At 41.2% G+C, this 19191-nt stretch overlaps 1 protein-coding gene across 1 annotated transcript; it reads right to left on the bottom strand.

Moving 5' to 3' along the window:
• Window positions 1-1677: 1677 nt before the first annotated feature.
• TAF1A (TATA-box binding protein associated factor, RNA polymerase I subunit A) lies at window positions 1678-14870 on the bottom strand. Its single transcript, XM_082049912.1, has 10 exons — window positions 14532-14870; window positions 12763-12932; window positions 11368-11481; window positions 9979-10177; window positions 8929-9059; window positions 7876-8034; window positions 6701-6767; window positions 5525-5645; window positions 3967-4127; window positions 1678-2872 (listed from the first exon to the last, which is right to left on the bottom strand). Exons 1-10 carry the CDS (start codon window positions 14641-14643, stop codon window positions 2730-2732), a joined length of 1377 nt encoding a protein of 458 aa, XP_081906038.1. The 5' UTR covers window positions 14644-14870; the 3' UTR covers window positions 1678-2729.
• Between the last annotated feature and the right edge of the window lie 4321 nt (window positions 14871-19191).

Genomic DNA, 19191 nt, shown 5'->3' with positions numbered 1-19191 from the left:
CAAGGTTTAAAAGTGGCTGATACTTCATTAGCTTGCTTTTCTTGACTGTAAAGACATTGTTAAAAACAGGAAAGCACAAGCTGGAGCATCAAATACGTGAATGGAACAACAGGAAAAGCAGAGGATAGCGCTGAAATGAATAGCAATTTTGTGTAATTATTATGTTAAGTTTTAACATTAAAAATACCAGAAGAGGTGGAATAACAAAAGGACAACAGACACTGGGTCTGTGAAGCAGATGATGTGGATTCCCTGAACAAGTTCCTTGCCACTACATAAAGGATCAACAAATATGAGATGTGCTATTTGTTTCACAGAAGGAAAAAGCCTTACAGGAGTTTTGTACACAGGATGAAAATGTCTAGTCACAAGAAAACCAAACCTAGACCACAGAATTCAGAGCCAAAGCAGAATATTCCAGCCCACTAGGAGTTACAATATACAAAGCACAACACACAAGCTTGAAAATACAGTATGCACTGAGTAACTTAGACAGGGAATTCCACTCAGGACTTGTGATCTGCAGGTTTGTCTCGGGTGTAAGCACAATGGTGTTGGGAAATAGCAAGTTTCTTGTAGGCCACGAAAGAGCAATGCTTGAGATGGTTATGTGAAAGATGGGGCTGTGCTGCTCTTCTGCTTGCTGGCTGCAGCATGGTAGCTCTAGCACCAGGAGAGAGCACTATCTCTGGTAGCAACCCTGCTTCCAGGGGTCATAGGAGAAATGTGTGAGCACAATAGATTAACAGATTTTTTTCAAAGACATCAGGCTCCCCTTTGTCCTCTCATTCTCCTTAACACATTCTTCTTACCTCCACCCAATCTCTGCTGCTTTGTTTCAAATTTACTCCTCAATGAAGAGATGGTTTCTCAGCTGCTGCAAGGCATACGTCTCCCACTGACAGCTAAGGGGACAGAAGGAAAAAACACATGGGAGATCTGAACAAGCAGCAGGGGCTCTAGCATTGTTTTTATACTATCCTGTATTAGATTATACGATAAAAGCACCTCTGCACCCCTGCAAAGGAGCACAGAGAGACAATGGAAGGGAGAAGCCCAAATAACACACCATTGGGATGCTCCCAGGGCCATCACTGCAGAGTCACCGGCCCATCAAAGGCCCATCTTTGCAAGTCCAGAGGAGCAGAGGGGCACAGTGGCAGGCAGGATGCCAAATCAGGGATTCCAGGTGGGAAGGGGGACACACCCTGTCCAGTTGCCTCCCAGGGCTGTCCCAGGACATCTTTAGCCCCATTGTCCAGGCATGAAACCCATCTAGATGAGTCATTGGGAGCAACAATTTAGATCACTGTTCAGACTAAGGGCGTGTTGCTTCCCAGGGGTGTGGGACACATTACAGGAGGGATGTAGTGAAGACTGTTTTGGAACTTCACAATCTAAATCAAAACAGTCAAAACTCAATTGAAGACCTCCCACAAAAACATAGACTATTACAGCAGCATTCTTAGGGAGTCAGAACTAAACTAGCACACAGGTCTGGAATGACAGATAATTGCTTCTTTTTTTGATAGAACATACAGTTACAGCAAATAGCTCACTTAATGTTTAAGACACATTGTCTTCAGGCATATATCACAAGACCCATCCTTACCCAGACCAAACTCCCAGATAAACACTCAGCTTTTAAAAGCACAGACGTACTTATCCATACACTACTATGCTATGAAAGACATCTTTATTTCATTCCCAGAGGTGGTTCAAGCAGTTCATTCACTAGAGCTCTACAGACCTGTCATTAAAACAGAAGTAGTATTTGGAAAACAGTTTGTCATTTTCAATCAAACTGGAACACTGGTTTGTCACAACATACTAGCATTTGCTTTCCAAACACAGCAACAGTGCATATTTCAACTCACAGGCAAGACTGCAAAAAGATTCTAGAAAGTCGTTTCTACCAGGCAGAGAAGTTTTCAGCAGTTCTGTGCCTTTGCTCTTTCAAAGCACCGCAGCATGAGCTTTCCTCTGTAGCCACACAGCTACAGCAACCTTTCCCTCTCTCCTACCAGTGATGTGAAAACAATCCCTGAACTGGACACCGACCTGTAAGGATGACATGGGGAAAAACTGCCTTAGGACATCTTGAAGTGCATTATGTAGTTGAACAAGCTGCAGTAGATCCTCATAACCTATAACTCATCTCAATATACAATGCAAAAAATGTGACATCTGCCTCTCCGTTTTCCATACGTTATATTTCAGGAAATGATCAGTTAGAAACAGCAAGCTATGTAACCTTTACAGGTTGAGAACACATTTTCACAGTGCATCACGTACTGTTCCTAGGTTAAGAAACCAAACCTATTATGAATGCCACTGATAGTCTTGAGTGCATTTTGAACTACATTCCAGCAGTCATTTAAATCACCATCTACACATCTAGACATAAGGAGGATCAACCCTACAATACTATTGATACAGAAATTCCACATCACAGTACTAAATATTTTTTAAGATGTATTTGAAATTGATGCTGTTTTCATTTCACACAGAAATATGGGACTATCATTAAAGAAATTCCCCAACCTTATCAGTTGATTTATATTAATTTTATTATAAAATAAATACAAACCAAAGCAGTTTTACAGAAATATAAAAATAAGTCTAGTACTAAGTCAACAGGGTCTGCCTAGAAATTTTAGAATAGTACCAATACATGAGTCATTTTCAGAGATGGGAAAAAGTACAAGAACCTTAACAATGCCTTGTAATCAAGGTGGTACAGAGGAGTCTGAAAGACCAGATATTCTCAGGTAGACAGGATTGTGCTTATTCACAAATTTCTTCAGCATCCGAAACCTTTTCACCTGAGCTTTGCAGCCTTGGTGTGATACGTATTTAAAGTACTTGCAATCTAAAGAAGAAAAAAAAAAAAAAAGCATTATAAGATATACCATAAAATAATTCAAGACATTCGAGACAAAACTGCAGCAATAAATGATCTATCCTCATTTGACCCATAAAACATTCTACATGTATATAACTGTCTGCTGTGTCTCACAAAACTATTTTTTCTCTTTTGTTTTTCCTCTTCAAATAGATCAGAAAATAAAATTTCAAGAGTGTAAAGCAGTATTGATTTAATAATTAACTTGTTGTGTTGGATGAGGACAACAGAGGCTCATATTGACACCAAAAGGCATAAAACTTCATTAAAGAAAATTAGATCTCAATTTTATTAGCCATCTAGAAACAAAAGCTTGCAGACATTGGATAACATATTAATGAAAGGAAAAAAGATTTTCAATATGAGAAATTGTTTTATAAAGACCAGAAGATAAAGTAACAGAGAAGCTGACAACAAACAAGTTGCCTATCAACCAGAAGTCCAAACTGCTGTGTGAGCCAGTCCCCCCACTATATTCTCACAATTTTAGTAGCTGCTTCTTGGTCTGATACTCCACTTAGTTTTGGCAGCATTTCAAAGAATGCTACTAAAGAGGTCATGATCTTCACTTTCTTACTGAACTGCTGATGGTTTTCACTCAAGAGTGCCCCCTCCACCTCTTTCCTGCATTACAACACCCCCATGGTCCTTAAGGACCAGCTGCTCCCCAGTATTTGCTGAGACACTGCCTAGGCCAGCACCCAGCAAGCAAACTCTCCACAGTCCTCATAACATTCACTCTCAAGTGTGTTGTGTATTTTTGAAATTGTGGTTTGAAGGTTAAACAAGATAAATAATATTGTGACTGCTCAACAAGGCCAGATAAAACAGAATTCTAAACCAGTATAAGACAAGTTATGTAAAATATGCCTCACTGTCAAATATCAAACCAATGTAAACGTTTTTTCTCATGTTCAGCTTCAAAGACAACAATCTTTCCTAGAATAAAGAAAATGCTTTTCTTCCAAGGAGTAGATCACCTGCATCCCATTACATTAGGGCTAGAAACAAGACTTTATTTCTGTTCTATGTAGTGAAAAGGAAAGAACATTTAGTATTACCCTTTCCCAGTAAGATTCCAGCCACCAGAGCTTTTTCATATGAAAGGCTTTCATTTTCCTGCCAATTCCTTTTTGCCAAGTAACGGCTAAAATGAAAGGCTGGCCACCAGTCCCTTCTGGAGTTCCACTCTTGCTTGATCCAGTCAAGATGCTTCTCAGAGCTGGAAAAAGGTAAAACAAGTTACAGAAAAGCTTAAATTGGATTAAATGATTATTAGGAGGCACCAAATTTTATAATCAGCTTGCTACAAGTCTCATAAATTCCTAGCATAGAAACACTGGCCTTTACACTGCAGACTGAAACATTAATCTAAACAGAAACAACCTTTTATTTTTTTTTAATCCCTGGCAACACTAGCGAGGCCGGAGGTAAACTCTAGCAGTCTTATTCAGACTTTGCAATAACACAGATTATGGTGTGAAATGAAGCAAGCCTTTGACTTGTGTGCCAGTTTGTCAATAGTAATAAGAAAGTTCCTTCAAGTTTGTCAATAAATTAGTAGCATGAAGGGGTTGGTTTGTTTTTAGAACAGGTTTGTGTCACTCTGTGCATACTTAAAGACTAACTTATCCCAAAAACTTATCCAAATAACTGTTATGCAATAAAGGCCTTAAACCAAGTGTTTCAGAAATAGAAACTACCTACAACAGTGAAGTGATATTCCCATAAAATGACCAAGATGCACAGTATATTTCAAAATACTCTGAAGCTGTGTCTTCAAATACAAAAATGCAGGCAAAGTTAAGAGTATCATAGCATTTTTATATCTCTATACAAAAACACTCCTAGCTTTAATCCACTTGTTTCTGGACCTTAACAGCAGATGCTGTACAGGCAGAGGTAGCAATAAAACAGCACAACAGGTCAAATTAAGTACTGAATTAATTTACTGTAAATATATAGGGTTTAAAAAACACAACACCCTGTTTGTTGGGCAAAATAAAGCCTCAACATTGGAGGTCTTCTGGGCACAGACTGCCTGAGATGGCATCTGTGAAATCAGAGGCCATGTCTGCCAGTGCTGGTGTGGACGCATTAATCCCCATGCGTGTTGGCTCAGCTTTTAAGAATACACTGGCTGCATTCTGGAACAGTTACAGACACCACAAAACAGACCAGTCTGTACAATACCAGTCATGCTCCTGTTACAGCCCAGCAATTCTCAAACCAGCTTCAAATAGTGTACATGTAGTAAAAGAGCAGGAGACTCGACAACTCGTTGTTGCTGTTTTTTCTCCAAAAAGAGGGAGATTAGTGATGATCACCAAATGCTACTCAAACATCTGAATAACTCTTTCTGCATAAGCACATAACCTGGTAAAAAAAAACAACACTGAACTTTTTTTCAGGCAATGATAATACTGGAAATTTGTGATTATCCTCAATAATAACATCTTCTTTCCTCCCAATAAAAGCACACTGCAGCCAAGCACCACCACAGAACTTGGGGCAGCACGGAAGACAAAGGCTACAGAGCATCACTTTATCAATGGCCCAAAGGTAGAGACTTGACACACATTTGGTTTTAGTACATAGTATCAGAGACATCACACTTACATTACAATTTGTTTCACCTGTTTTGCCAAACAGCTCCACGCTTTTACATTTTCCTTCCAGCCTGCATAATCCAAGGCTGCAAAAATAACTTCTAAGCCCAGTCGATGTTTTTTTCTTTTCTCTGGAAAATATTAGGCTGATTAATGAGTTAAATAGATAGGGCTGCCCTCAGTAGTAAGCAGAAGGCACACACAGGACCACTCATTAACCTCACGCTGCCTTGTTTATAGTAGTTGCTGTTTCCAAAGCTCACTAATCAGTGCCTCCCATGAGCACTGCTGTTCAACATGTTCCTCCCATGGGAAGGGAACACAGCGCCTCTGGAACACTTCAAATCCTGAGACACCACCAAAAAAATACCAAAGTAAAACCTGGAGCTGATATGAATAAAACAGACATTTCACACCAGCAGTTCTATACCAGCAGAGCTCTTAAAACAACACAGCAGGTAAATGTGGGAAAATGTACATTCATCAGTATAAATTTCTTCAAAAATCAGATTGTCCTCAATAGTAAGAAGAAGTTAGTAAACGTGTTATGCATGACAGAAAAGGGGAGGTTTCAGCCAGGAGGTCGTTTTTCCCCCTCCCAAAGAGGAAATGCAAAGAGAGAACAATCTTGATTGAAGGACATTTCACCAAGCTGCTGATTTGCTGGAACATACCAGATCACAAGAAGACAGCCTGAAATGCAACTAATCAGCATGAAAAAGTCTCCAAATTGGAAGAAGAAGAGGGAGATTTTGTTCTTTGATCAACAACAATGAATGAAAACATAGATCCATCTGAAATCCTCCAGGAGAGAAAGAATAAATAAATGAGATGCAAAAAATGGAATGGAGACCCTGGCATTCACAGCAGGATACCTCAAAAAAAATACTTCTAGTTATTTTTGAGATCCTACCTGTGCCTTACAACAGTTTGCTTTAAAATGAGAAAGGCATTTGTTTACAGAAGTTGGTAAATGCCTGGTCATACAACTAACTTAAAGGCTCCTGTGACTGGAAAGTTGGGGTTTGGGTGGTGGTTGTTTTTTTGTTGTTTGTTTGTTTTGGGGGGTGTTTTATTTTTAAAAAGCACAACTACTTTGAAAAGCACAAAGAAGGCTGCAGAATAATTTCAGAATATTATTCTAGATTAACGTAAAGGCAAAGAGGAAAGATATTTAAAGACTTACTTGATTTTTGAAGCATGATATTAAAATCTATCATTAGTTCATGAGAAGGAACACTATCATGTAAGATCTGAAAAACAAAAATAAAAATAAAATCACAAAACCTAGATACATTATCTTAATATGAAAACTTCTGAAGACTTCTACCTGACCAAGAGAAGCACAGTCTTCAGAGTTTGGGTGTTTTACTTCAGAAAATTAAGCAATCTGGTACCTTAGTGCCTTGATATAAAGAAAGCATATTTGTGTCCATTTTGCACACCTGTGACACAATGGATGAAATATGTTGCTAGCTGCTGAAAAACACTGCATACAACATTCTCAAGAAACAGCCCAAATCCATATTCAGTGTCCCCCATTTTAGATGGCAACATCATATCCTTCCTAGGCCAGTTCTAGCTCTCCTGTCCAACGCTCTGTGCATTGGATCACAATTTCTGGACCGAACAGATCAGTTCTTTGATTTGTCAGTATCTTGCAGGAGACTAACGTATAAAAGCACTGAGAAGACAGAATTTTATACATTTATACTACAGTTTAGAAGTCTAAACCTTATGAAGCTATTCTAAAACATCTGCCTTAACAAAAGCACATTAGTGCCATCAAGTGGTAAAACAGCTAGCAAAGCAGTGTTTGCAAGAAGCTGCCAAGCTCAATGAGCAAGGGCAAGGAAAGCAGGAATTTAGAAGCAACTACACAGAAGCTTAATACAGCAAGGCCTTGTCTGCCAACAACCAGCAGAAATTAACTCCTATTTTAGCTTAAATGCTCAGCTCATTGAAAACAAGCAGCAAAACTAACTGCTAGGCATGATCAATATGTGAAAGAGCAAGAATCTAATGATTTTTTCGATATTGTAAATATTAAACTGTAACAGAATTCAATGCATGCTATGTACAAGACTGCTGATAACAGACTTTGGGAGCCAAGTAAACACATTTTCTCAACTTGTTTGCTGACCTAAAGAAGTTATACAATGTATCAGTTAAAGGCAAATCAAAGACTTTAATTCAAAGGCAGTAAAGGATCCTGTTCGCTCCACCCATTATCTTTCCTCTAACCCTCTGCTTCCCACAAAGAATAAGTCAAATAATGTAACAGGAGTTTGTCTGAACCAAATTGTCAGATCACCATGCAACATGAATGACTGCAGACTGTATCTACTATAGAACATGTACCTTGAGTGCAGAGATGAGCGATTTCTTTGATTCACCCTGTCTCTTCAGGAACTGGTAGAGGTAAACATGAGCGTTGGGATTAGCAGGGAACTTGGAGTTGTAGGCATATTCATTTAACACTTGGCGGGCTTCGTCATGGTCCCCATAGAACTCCAACAACTAAGAGAAGTTCAGTCTGTTGTTAGTTTGCCACATATTAGTAATCATACTCTTACAACTGATTTTAAGCTGCCACAGAACTACCCACTAGCACAGTGTGTATCTAAGGGTGCTGCATATAAGACTAACACCAGTATATTTTCATTTTACTGGCTACACTCTTATCACAGATTATCACAAAATTCACCCATAGAAGCCACTACAGGAGCAAACTGCTTTAACACTTATTTAATTGTCCAAGAATTACCAGCACTTGTGCACTGGCAAGAGGCACCAAAGCAGCTTGCCATCTCTTTAAAGAGAGAACTCAATGAGAGAACTTGGCAGCTGTCAGCACCAAGCAAAATTCCAGAAGATGGGCCTAGACAAGTCAGAGCTCACAAGCATTTACAAAATGCAAACAACTTCAAATAAATTTTAATATTAATTTTATTTCTTCATTACAAATCCTAAGCAGATATTTAAATCAAAACCAACCAAACAAAAAACCCCAACCAACACCGCAGAGGAACTGCATGTTTGTTGTCTTTTAGTGTATCCAGAAAACCAGTGGCCTGCCAAAAAGAGAGAACGTGCTTTCAGGAATTTAAACAAAGCAGCTGTGCTCTGATTTCTGTACTAGCCCCATGAAAACAAAATATGCAAGCTGTTTGTCTATTTCTTTTTCTTGGCAATGCACAGATAAAGTCCTTTTTGTACTCCATGCAGGCTCTGCAGTTCTACCAGGAGTAAAATGTAGTCTAAATCAAAGCCAGTGAGATACACACATAGATGTGTTGCCTTTAAAATACTTTGTTGTCACCCACACACATATAAAAAGGCTGCTGACAGAGATCTTAGCGAAAAGTAGACACAGAAACAAAAAAGGAAGATATCTGTAAAACATGCCCTTACATCCACATAGCACTTGACAAAGGGATCCCAGACTCCAGGTATTTTAATAACCTCCTTTAAGTTCACTGCTGCCTTCCGAAAGCAACTGTGCATTTCCTGTTCAACAGACAGGTCTTCAAATCCATCCTGACCTACCAAAACATAAAAGAATGCTACAAAGTTAGCTTTGCTAATCAAGAGAGATCTTGAAGTGGTGCATGTAAGAGATAATCACATTTTGCTAAGCAAGGATTCCAGTCAGAGAGCTTTTACAAAACAGGCCTCAGTTTCCTCAGTACTGGCACAAGAAATTTCCACTGCTCTTCATTCAAATTTATTATCAACCAATTTCAACTCACGGGGCATGGCTGGCAATATCCAAAGACAAGATGCTACCAGCACAAGGTCGATAAACCCGATTCAATACTTAGTTTTCACAGAAACAACTACAGATCCAATGTAACTGATAATGCACAGCCAGCAGGTATATACACACAAGCAGCAACTTTATAGAGATATATTTTTATATATCATTTATATAAATATATCTCAATAAAATTTTATTATATATCATGTATATATAGCACCTATCACTATATTGATAAACACTCTTTGGAACCACTCTGACAGTTCTTCAAAGAAACTGAAATTCAAACACAAGCTTTAGGGGCTTTTGCTAGCACTCAGAATTCTAGCAGCAGTCCACCACTTACGTACCTATAAAGAAGTCACTGCTATAGGTGAATAACTTCCTTTGATCATTGTTTTAGGTGATGCTGTCTGGATATAAAAAATGTGACTCGGGGGAAAAAGAAACTTTCAGAAGAGCATTTTGGGACATTTCAGAAAAGCGCAGGTCAGTGTGCCATTTTGGTACCACCATGATTGCTGAAATGGAATTACGTACCATCCATAACATCACATTTTGAAGTCTAACGTTTCCCTCTGATGCCACCATATGCACATAAAGGCAGAGGAGCAACATGCATGGAAAAAGTGTCATTGTAAACCACAGTATCTGCATGAGCAAACTGAAGTTGACAGCTTAATACAAAACACCAAAGGACTTACCGTGCTCCAGCAGGATGTGCTTCTGCTTGGCCCAGCCATAGTAGTCCAGCAGTCCCCTGTAAGCCTCAATCAGTTTCATTTCTTTATCCTGCACACTTGTTTGTTCCCCGTGCCTCCAGCTTTCTGCCAGGGACAGGGTTTGGTAAGCTTCATCTATTAATCCGTTACAAAGGAGGTGAAAGACGTGCTCTAAACAAACCTGCAATTAAAACAGTCCACACCACAGCATTTCTCATCATATGTGGAGAGAATCTCAGCCATACTTCTACACAGATGTGCAAGAAAAGAAGAGACTCACTACTGATGTGCACATAAAATATTGCAAACACAGTCAAGTATTTTAATTAGAAGAGCACTTTACACATATTATTTTATCCAAACAATATCTTTACAAAGAATTTTGGAGAAAAATGCAAAAAAAGAGAATACAAGTGTCATTGGGGGCAGGGAGATGAGCCAAGAACCTAAGAAATTTTTCCTGTCTGAAGATGCTAGACAAACATTAGTTATCAAAAGCATGTCTTATATACAAAGATGTATCCCTGGGAAGTGAAAAGGGCTGAAACTCTTGAAATCTGTGGAGCAGAAAGTCACCCACCAGGTGGTAGACACTCAGTGGTACTTATCAAGGCAGCAGAAAGCAGCTGCCTCAAAAATCTGCTTGTCATTAAGAAGTGCTGTACCTACTAAAGAAGGTCCAGAAATGACCTAAGGAAATCCAGTTGGGTTACTTGCTGATTTTTCATTTGGTTAGCCAAGTGCAGAACACCTGAAAGAGGGATGCCCTACTATAGAGAACTTCTGCTGAAGGCCTTGAAAAAATACAACAGAATGGGACAGAAACATCACCTCAAGTGAGGAACAGTCAAGGAAACCTAAACAATGTAGGTTTGAATGAGCCACCACAGCAAAAAAGCTACAGCTGGGAGACAGATGGGCCCACAGTAGGCAGCCTACTGTTTTATATATATATTAGCTCCTTGAAAAGTGAGCTGGTAAAAATGGCAAAATTTAAGTACAACAGTTCAGTCAGGAGCACAGTGGCCAAATTATGGACTGGAAACAAAAATTAGCAGTTATTAACATGTACTTAGATGTCACTGGAGCACACATGAAAGAATTTAACTGTTTCAAATCAGAAGAATAATTAAAGGGTCTAGGTACTTCTAAGGACTGACAATAATACATCTGTGATAAAATAAATAGTCCAAATAAGATATGGTCAGGTACAGAATGACCCTTAAATTATAATGCAATTGGTAACTCAGATGTATTAGCTTTTTTGACACTACTGTCAATACACTTAAAGAGAGAGAGACTCAGAAACTACTACTCGAGTGTTGAGGTGAACATGTGGAAAATCATCAAGACTGCATTAAGGACACTCACCTTCAAATACCTTTTTATTGCTAACGTTTTCATCTGTTCTATGAAAGAGTTGAACTCCTTCATGCCATTGTGGGAATGATGCCACAGTATTTCAGATCCTATTCTCCAAATAATCTATTAATGGGGAGAAAGATTAAAAGTAGTATAAAAAGCGGGAACAGTCACCATATATACAGTCTCAGCAAACCTGTAGTTGCTGTAACATATGAATAAAATGTACATCTGAACTGCAAATAGAAAATGAATACTAAGTGTTGTATACTGCTCTAGTCATCTAGATATTCATCTAGCTGTAGAGTTGTTCAGTGAGTGCTTCTCAATTGCCCATTACAAACGCAGCACTTCAGCAAAGCTTATGAGAACTGCATCCGTCAGAAGGTTCCCTCTCCTGTTACTGAAAACAGGATGTTTCCAAGTTACTGAAAATTTTTGTTTTCCTTTGATATGTTTCCACTGAGACATAAGGTATACACCATTCTTTGAACTTAGCAGTAAAGATTATTTCCAGTTAGACATAGCTTCCCATCTACATGCACCTGTTTTCAATGCCTGCCTACAGAACGCCACCCAATATTCCAGCAGGCTAGACACATTCAAGGACACTACTTCATTGAATTAACAACTCCAATTCCTTCCTTCCTCCTGTCTCAGTACCTGCTAGGAGTTTTGTAAGTACTGGAGAAGCTGGTAAAGGCCTAAATAAGTCACTAACTTTCAAATAGGTTCTGACTGATAGTATACCAGTGGCAAACTGCTTTAGAAGGCTACATTAAGATGACTTTTCATAGATTTGTTCCTGACAGATTAACTTATGCCAAGGCAAGCTTTCATCTGTTGTGTCAAGAGCCTATTAAAAAAAATAAAGTAAAAAAACACCAGCACAAAAGCAACCTGCAAACCCAGAGAACTTTTCAGGAGCACTGCATTCCATCAGGAAACACATCAGACAGTGCTGCAGCTTCTCAGCACCCTGAAAGTGAGATATCAGCAAAATTCAAGCTCCAGCAAGACTGGTTAAACCCCCAGCAGAGGCATGCCTGTGCACAGACAGACTTTCAGTGAGTAACTGGACAGCATGCTGCCTTGAGCATTACCAGTGAAGAGGTCTGGTGTGCTTTCTGCAGCCTTCCATCCAAGAGTTTCTACATCAGCATCTCAATAGTTTTTTATTTGTTTTTGGAAGCTTCAACGTCTTTTTTGTTTCTAAAGAAAATAGTTTGCTTTCTTAAAGCTGCCTAACTTTAAACCTGTGATACTTTTTTAAAATAAAAAAAAAAAATATATCTAGCCTATGATTAGTTCACTAAGACAAATGTTGTTTGTGAAGTATTACAGATGCTGCTTACAAGTATTTTTTCAACTGCAAAAGAACTCTGATAAGGGACACTGGCTTACCTCTGATGGACCCATGTATTCTCTAGAAAAGTCTTTTTCTAGTGCCTCAATATACAAGGTCAGAAACTCTGCAGCCCTTTTCCACTGCTTTTGTAGCATGGCATCCTGAATGTAATTTAAACATGCTTTCTTGCTCTTCTGGAAGTTTAATTTGTGTTCATGGGAAGATGCTAAAGAAACAAGCAAACAAACAAACAAAAAGTCAATGAATCTCACAACTGTCACAGCACTTATTAAGGTAACAATGTGCCTACCACTTCGGTGTCTCTCTGATAAACACTACAGAAAGTGATCTTAAAACTACATAGCTCTCAAATTAAACACACCTGTCAGTCTGCAGGGAAGCACAACTATGGCAAAAGCTGGAAATATAACAACATGAAATGACATTTTCCACAAGCAGCACACAGCTGCAGACACTGGAAACAGTGAAGAGCCAATTATTACACACCACTGCCCTACCAGAACTAAAAGACCATGGTACTTGGATAACTTCACAGTAGGTTTTGTTGCATTTTTGGGGACCACCCTCTTCCCTTACTAATCACCACCTAAGTTTGTGCCTCTGCTGTGCTGAAGATTTGCATATACGTATACAAACAGGCCATTCCAGTACCAAAGGCTACACAATTCCCACTAAGAACACAAAAGATACATGTAGATAATTAGTCTTTTTTGAGCACAAGACTGGAAAGACACCACTTGCTTCTTTACATTAAAAAAATCCTGTAAGAGCACAAAACTGAATCCCCATTTCTACACCTGTTTAAAAATCACGGCTATGTGCTAGCTGCATGCCGTGGTCTAACATGCCCCTATCAAAACATTCAAGCCACAAGAACCTTCTGTGAAGGAGCTCACCGAACCTCACCTACCTGGATGCTGTAGGCACAGGATTAACCCAAACACAGGCTTGGTGCAGTTTTACTACAGTGCATTCTACAAAATTACCTCCAACCAACATATCTAAACCTATCTATATTTGATCTCGTCTTCACAGTTACTTCTAAGCCTGTCTCGTATGAGGACAGGCTGAGAGAGTTGCGGTTGTTCAGCTGGAGAAGGGAAAGCTACTGTGGCCTTTCAGTACTTAAAAGGGGCCTGTAAGAAAGACGGGTCAGAATTTTTAGCAGGGCCTGTTGTGATAGGAAAAGGGGTGATGGTTTTAAACTAAAAGAGGGGAGATTCAACTAGACATGAGGAAGAACTGTTTTACAATGAGGGTGGTGAAACATTGTCCCAGGTTGCCCAGAGAGGTGGTGGATGCCCCATCCCTGGAGACATTCCAGGCCAGGCTGGACGGGGTTCTGAACAACCTGATCTGGGTGAAGATGTCCCTGCTCATTGCAGGGGGTTGGGCTGGATGAGCTTTGAAGGTCCCTTCCAACCCAAACTTTCTATGATTCTACATATTAAGAAAATAAAACCCACAGTGAACACAACTTTAAATACACCAAGGACCTACTGCAGGTAAACCCTACCACACAAGTCACCAACAAGTCACCCAATATGGACAAAGCGGATGCGAAGTGTTTCACGACAAAGATATTTTCAAGCAAAGAACTTCCCCAGAGGTTTCGCGGTCACCCGCACCCACCTCAGCAGCCCCTTTTCACGAGCAGCGCCCAGCGCTGAGGGCACCGGAACAGCAAGCGCCGCCTCGGCGGGGAACCGGCGGCCAACCGCGAGGGAGAGCGGGGCAGGGGGCGGCCTTCCTCCCTCAGGGCCCGAGCAGGGGGCAGGAGGACGGCGGAGCGCGGGGCCCTTACCCGGTCGGCAGAGGCCGGGCGGCAGGCAGGGCAGGCGCAGGGTCGGCAGCACGTCGCTCCCCGCCTGCCCGGCGCGGCTCTTCGCCGCCTCCTCCTGCAGGAAGGTGTCCATGGCGCCGCGGCAGCCCGGCACTAACGGCGCCTCACCGCCATTCTTGACCCTATGGGGCGACCTCGCTGCGGGGAGACCCTCCCGAACCTCCGTCCGCTCCAAGCTGACTTAGCCAAGCCAAGCTCAGCTCCGGCAGCCGGCCAGCCAGTGTCAGACGCGGCCAGGCGTGAGCTGTCTAGCAGCAATCACCCCTTCCCGCTGGCACACGGTCCGGCACACAGCGCTCATGCGCCACCGGCACGGCGCTCCCCAGAAGCACATGCGCCCTCAGGAACATGGCGCCACTACCGCCATGACGGAAGGGCGGGGGAGGAGAGAAACGCTCTTGCGCATGCGCGCTAGGGACCCAGGCAGCGCCGTCGCCATGTTGGAAGAGGGACTTTAGTACCGCCCGCCTGCGCGGTGAAGAAGCGGGGTGGAGGGATGGCTGCCTGCGGGGGTTGCGTCTGCGGCTGGGCGGTGAACCGAGTGGCTGGCAAAGCTGGGCTCGCCTCCATCCCGAATAAATGCGGAATTAGTGGAGAATAGGGAGCTGTCCGCAGCAGCCTGCCTGGGAGCGGGCTCCTAGGCCTGTGCAGCTGCTGTGGGTGAGGGGAGCTGGCTGTGCTCTGCTTGGGGAAGCGGGGAGGTGAAAAACGCTCGCACAGGGTGAAGCAGGGAAGGGTGAGGAGCAGCGTGAGAGGCCAGCTGGGTGTCCTCTGTAGGGTGGTAGGGAGCTGGTAATTCTACACCCAGCACAATGGAAGCATTGCTAGAACTGTGACTACTGCAATGGTTACTCTAAAAGTGATAGTTAACTAGATCCTGTTGCTGCTTTTTCCATTGGCTCTATTGGTACTTTTCTCTCAGGCTGAGAGAGTTGGGGTTGTTCAGCCTGGAGAAGAGAAGGCTCTGGGGAGACCTTATTGTGGCATTTTAGTACTTAAAAGAGGCCAATAAGAAAGATGGGGACAGACTTTTTAGCAGGACCTGTTGTGACAGGACAGGGGGGTGATGGTTTTAAACTAAAAGAGGGAAGGTTCAGGCTAGACCTGAGGAAGAAATGTTTTACAATGAGGGTGGTGAAACATTGTCCCAGGTTGCCCAGAGAGGTGGTAGATGCCCCATCCCTGGAGACATTCCAGGCCAGGCTGGACGGGGCTCTGAGCAACCTGATCTGGGTGAAGATGTCCCTGCTCATTGCAGGGGGTTGGGCTGGATGACCTTTGAAGGTCCCTTCCAACCCAAACTTCTATGATTCTGTTAGTTTGTAATTTAGAGCATCATGTCTACAGAAGAAAAGGATTCAGAATCAAAATTTTGTATATTGTAGAGCAATAATACTGCCTGTGCTCTCACAGAGTGTACCCTGATTCTAGAAATCTGTCTGCCTCAACTACAGAATCTGGTTTGTACAAATTTGTGCTGGAACTTGTTTATTTAAATAACTTTTGACAACTGACTTTGCCACAGAGTGTTTTGGTATGTCTAAAGTCGAGTTTTCTGAGTAAGTATTTACAGGGTTTTCTTCAGAACGGATCTGCCATGTGAAGGTAAATAATAAACTGGCTCAGATTAAAGGTTCATGTAATCCAGTATCCTGGTTCAACTGTGATCAGTAATGAGTATCATGGGAATAGCACAAGGGAGAACACTTGTTTTTAGCATCTAAACATTTTAACCTCAGTATCACACCTTAATAGGACATCTAATAAATCTAAGCAGGGATAACAGAAGTCTCCTTTTTTTTTTTTTCTTTTTTTAATCCTGTGCTCTTCCAATATATGACCAGCATTTCACTTCACAAATATTCTGTATAATTAATTGACAGCTTACTTGACTATCTTGACAATAAACTGTTATAAAACACCACTTCTTTAACAGTGTAATCTTCTTTGTCCTTTATAATCAGTACCTTGTATGAGTGTCTTATTGATATTTGGTGTTCCCCAAGTGTGGTGTCACTTCCTGCAACATTTCTGATCTTTTGTTACATCAGTACCTTAATTTCACTATCCAGTTTACCCCTCTTTATTTCTTAAAGTTCTCACATTTGCTTAGAAGCATTTAGCTTGTTATTTTTATCTTCCTGTCACAGGTCAGTGAGAGTCTTTGCTGATTCTTAGGTAAACTTAGCCAACTGATCTCGTTAATGGGTATGAGTTACTTTAGGAGATGCTTTAGTGCAGTAGAGACAGGAGAAACGATCTGTACCTGTAGACACATACTCAATGTCCGATTCCTCACGTACAGCAGGACTACTCATAGCTAAACACATCTGTTTCCAAGATTGGGATTGAGGACTGAAGGAAATTTTATCTGAAATATCTATTGGAAATGAACTACATGAAATATTTCTCTTTTATGCCACACGCTGGGGAACGCTTGGTATGTTAATAAGTGGGCACATTATTACTATGAAATACTTGAAATTGTAGGGAATGTTGGACAGTTGCAGTGGCAAACTTGTCTATATGTACCCACCGCGAGCCATTCGTTATTGCACAACAGAAGCAATGACTTAAGTAAGAAGTATGTGAACTTGTTCCTCTTCACATCTTCCTTTTTGCCATTGTCTTTATGATCACAGACAGTGTTACCTTTAATCTTGGTCTTTTAATTAAGATAAGCCTGATAACCTCATACCGATGGGAAATTGCCAGACAGCTCTGTCTTGACAAGCGGTTGGACCTACGGATCAGGCTGGGTGTTAAGCCACAAGAAATGCTAATGTCAAGGGAAAAATGATTTGTCTTTCATTTACACAGTAATCTTAAAACATGACTTGAATATATTTGCTTCCATATTGTAAATTGTGACAAAATTAACCTCTAAATTTTATCAGCCAATATCAGCAGTGGGAAATAGGTATCACCTCATTTTACAGAACGTGAAATACACAAAATTCAGGGTCAGGGAGTTGTCGGCAACGTTGTGTGCTACAGCTGTGGTGCTGCGCTGGGCCTGGAGAGTGTGTGTGGGCACTGGGTGGGCGAATTGTTGCATTCCTGTAACAGGTGGATGTTTCCTTGGTCTCAGGATGGACCGGGCTGTAAGAAATGGCAAGATGTCCAAGGCATCTTTGGCAAAGAGGTACCAAAGCTGTTCATTGCAGCACTAAGGAAGACACCTGTTTTTGTCTTGGTGCTTTTTCATAAAGTGATTAAAATATAAAACTGCTCTAGATAGGGAATGAAAGTGAAATGCTTACATATTTTTCAGAGATTATGTAGCAATAACTAAGCTTGGATCTCAGACCCTGTACGGTGGGGCTATAGAAATGAGAGTATGTAGAGCAAAAATCAATAATCATGAGGATATAGTAAGAACACGAGCAGTGCCTCTAATGCAATTAGCAGTGGTGATTGCAAACTCTTGTGGTGGGAGCTGGCAACAAGTGGAGCAGTAGGATCAACTGCTTCTGTCATAATTGCAAAACAAACTCCAAATAGCTGAAATTAAGAGTGCTTGCACATATATAATTTTAAAAGGCTGTTAAGAAAAACAAAAAACAAACAAAACACATATACAAAAACAAACCAAAAAAAACCACAAACCAACAAAACCAATCAAAGAAAACCAACCAACGAAAACTTTAAAAAACAAAACAACAAACACACAAAAAACCCCAACCAAATAAAAACAACCGACCTTTCAGCTATACAAAAAAGCAGAATCCTTCACCCTGACCATCAGTTTTGCCAAGTGCCTGTTCATTTTAGAAGCAGCTTCAGAATTTGCCCTTTGTATTTTTTTTTTCCATTTGATAAACCAGCAAGAAGACTCCATAATATTAGCTATCCATTGTTGTCTGCATCTTTTATACTCTTTGTCCAGTCAGGGCCTGTGCTGAATGAATCACATGGGTCTGGAAAGAGGGGGGAAGAAGTTTTATTCCTTTTTCTCCTGTATGTGGCCATTGCGACTTCTGCTGTTACTCTGCCATTTTAGATCTCTCAAGCAATATAAATGTGATGGATGTAAGGAAGAGCTAATAAAAAAGCGCAGGCACACGTGTAAGTAGCGCATCTTTTGGTTAGCAAACATTCATAGCTAAAATGTAGCAGCAAGTGGAACCGGAAGATACAGAAGGGCAAGAAAAGGCCAGTTGGGGATCCTGTGTTTTCAGCAGCCAGATGTGCAACCTCTCATTTGCCTGTGCTTTCCCCTGTGGGTCTACGAGTGAGTGAGCTTGTACCTGCCTGTTACCACAGGTTTAACCTCAAACTCTTGGAAGGTCACCGGGAAAGTGACACACTTGCTCAGTGGCGTTTGCTCCTCTCAAGTGGAGATCTGAACTTCTTGGTAGGGCAGGAGGGAGGTGGACGATAGCATCTGTTGCACCCTTACCCTTGCGTGTGTGGGGGGGGGAATTGCACATTTTCTGCACAGTTGCCAGACCGCTGGGCTGTTCACAGAATCACAGAATGTCAGGGATTGGAAGGGACCTCAAAAGATCATCCAGTCCAATCCCCCTGCCAGCGCAGGAACACCCAGATGAGGTTACACAGGAAGGTATCCAGGCAGGTTTTGAATGTCTCCAGAGAAGGAGACTCCCCAACCTCCCTG

Source organism: Streptopelia decaocto (genome assembly GCF_964273445.1).
Source record: "Streptopelia decaocto genome assembly, chromosome: 3".
Lineage (NCBI taxonomy): Eukaryota > Metazoa > Chordata > Aves > Columbiformes > Columbidae > Streptopelia > Streptopelia decaocto.
Note: the sequence above shows the minus strand (reverse complement) of the source record. Positions and strands in the feature narration are given on the sequence as shown.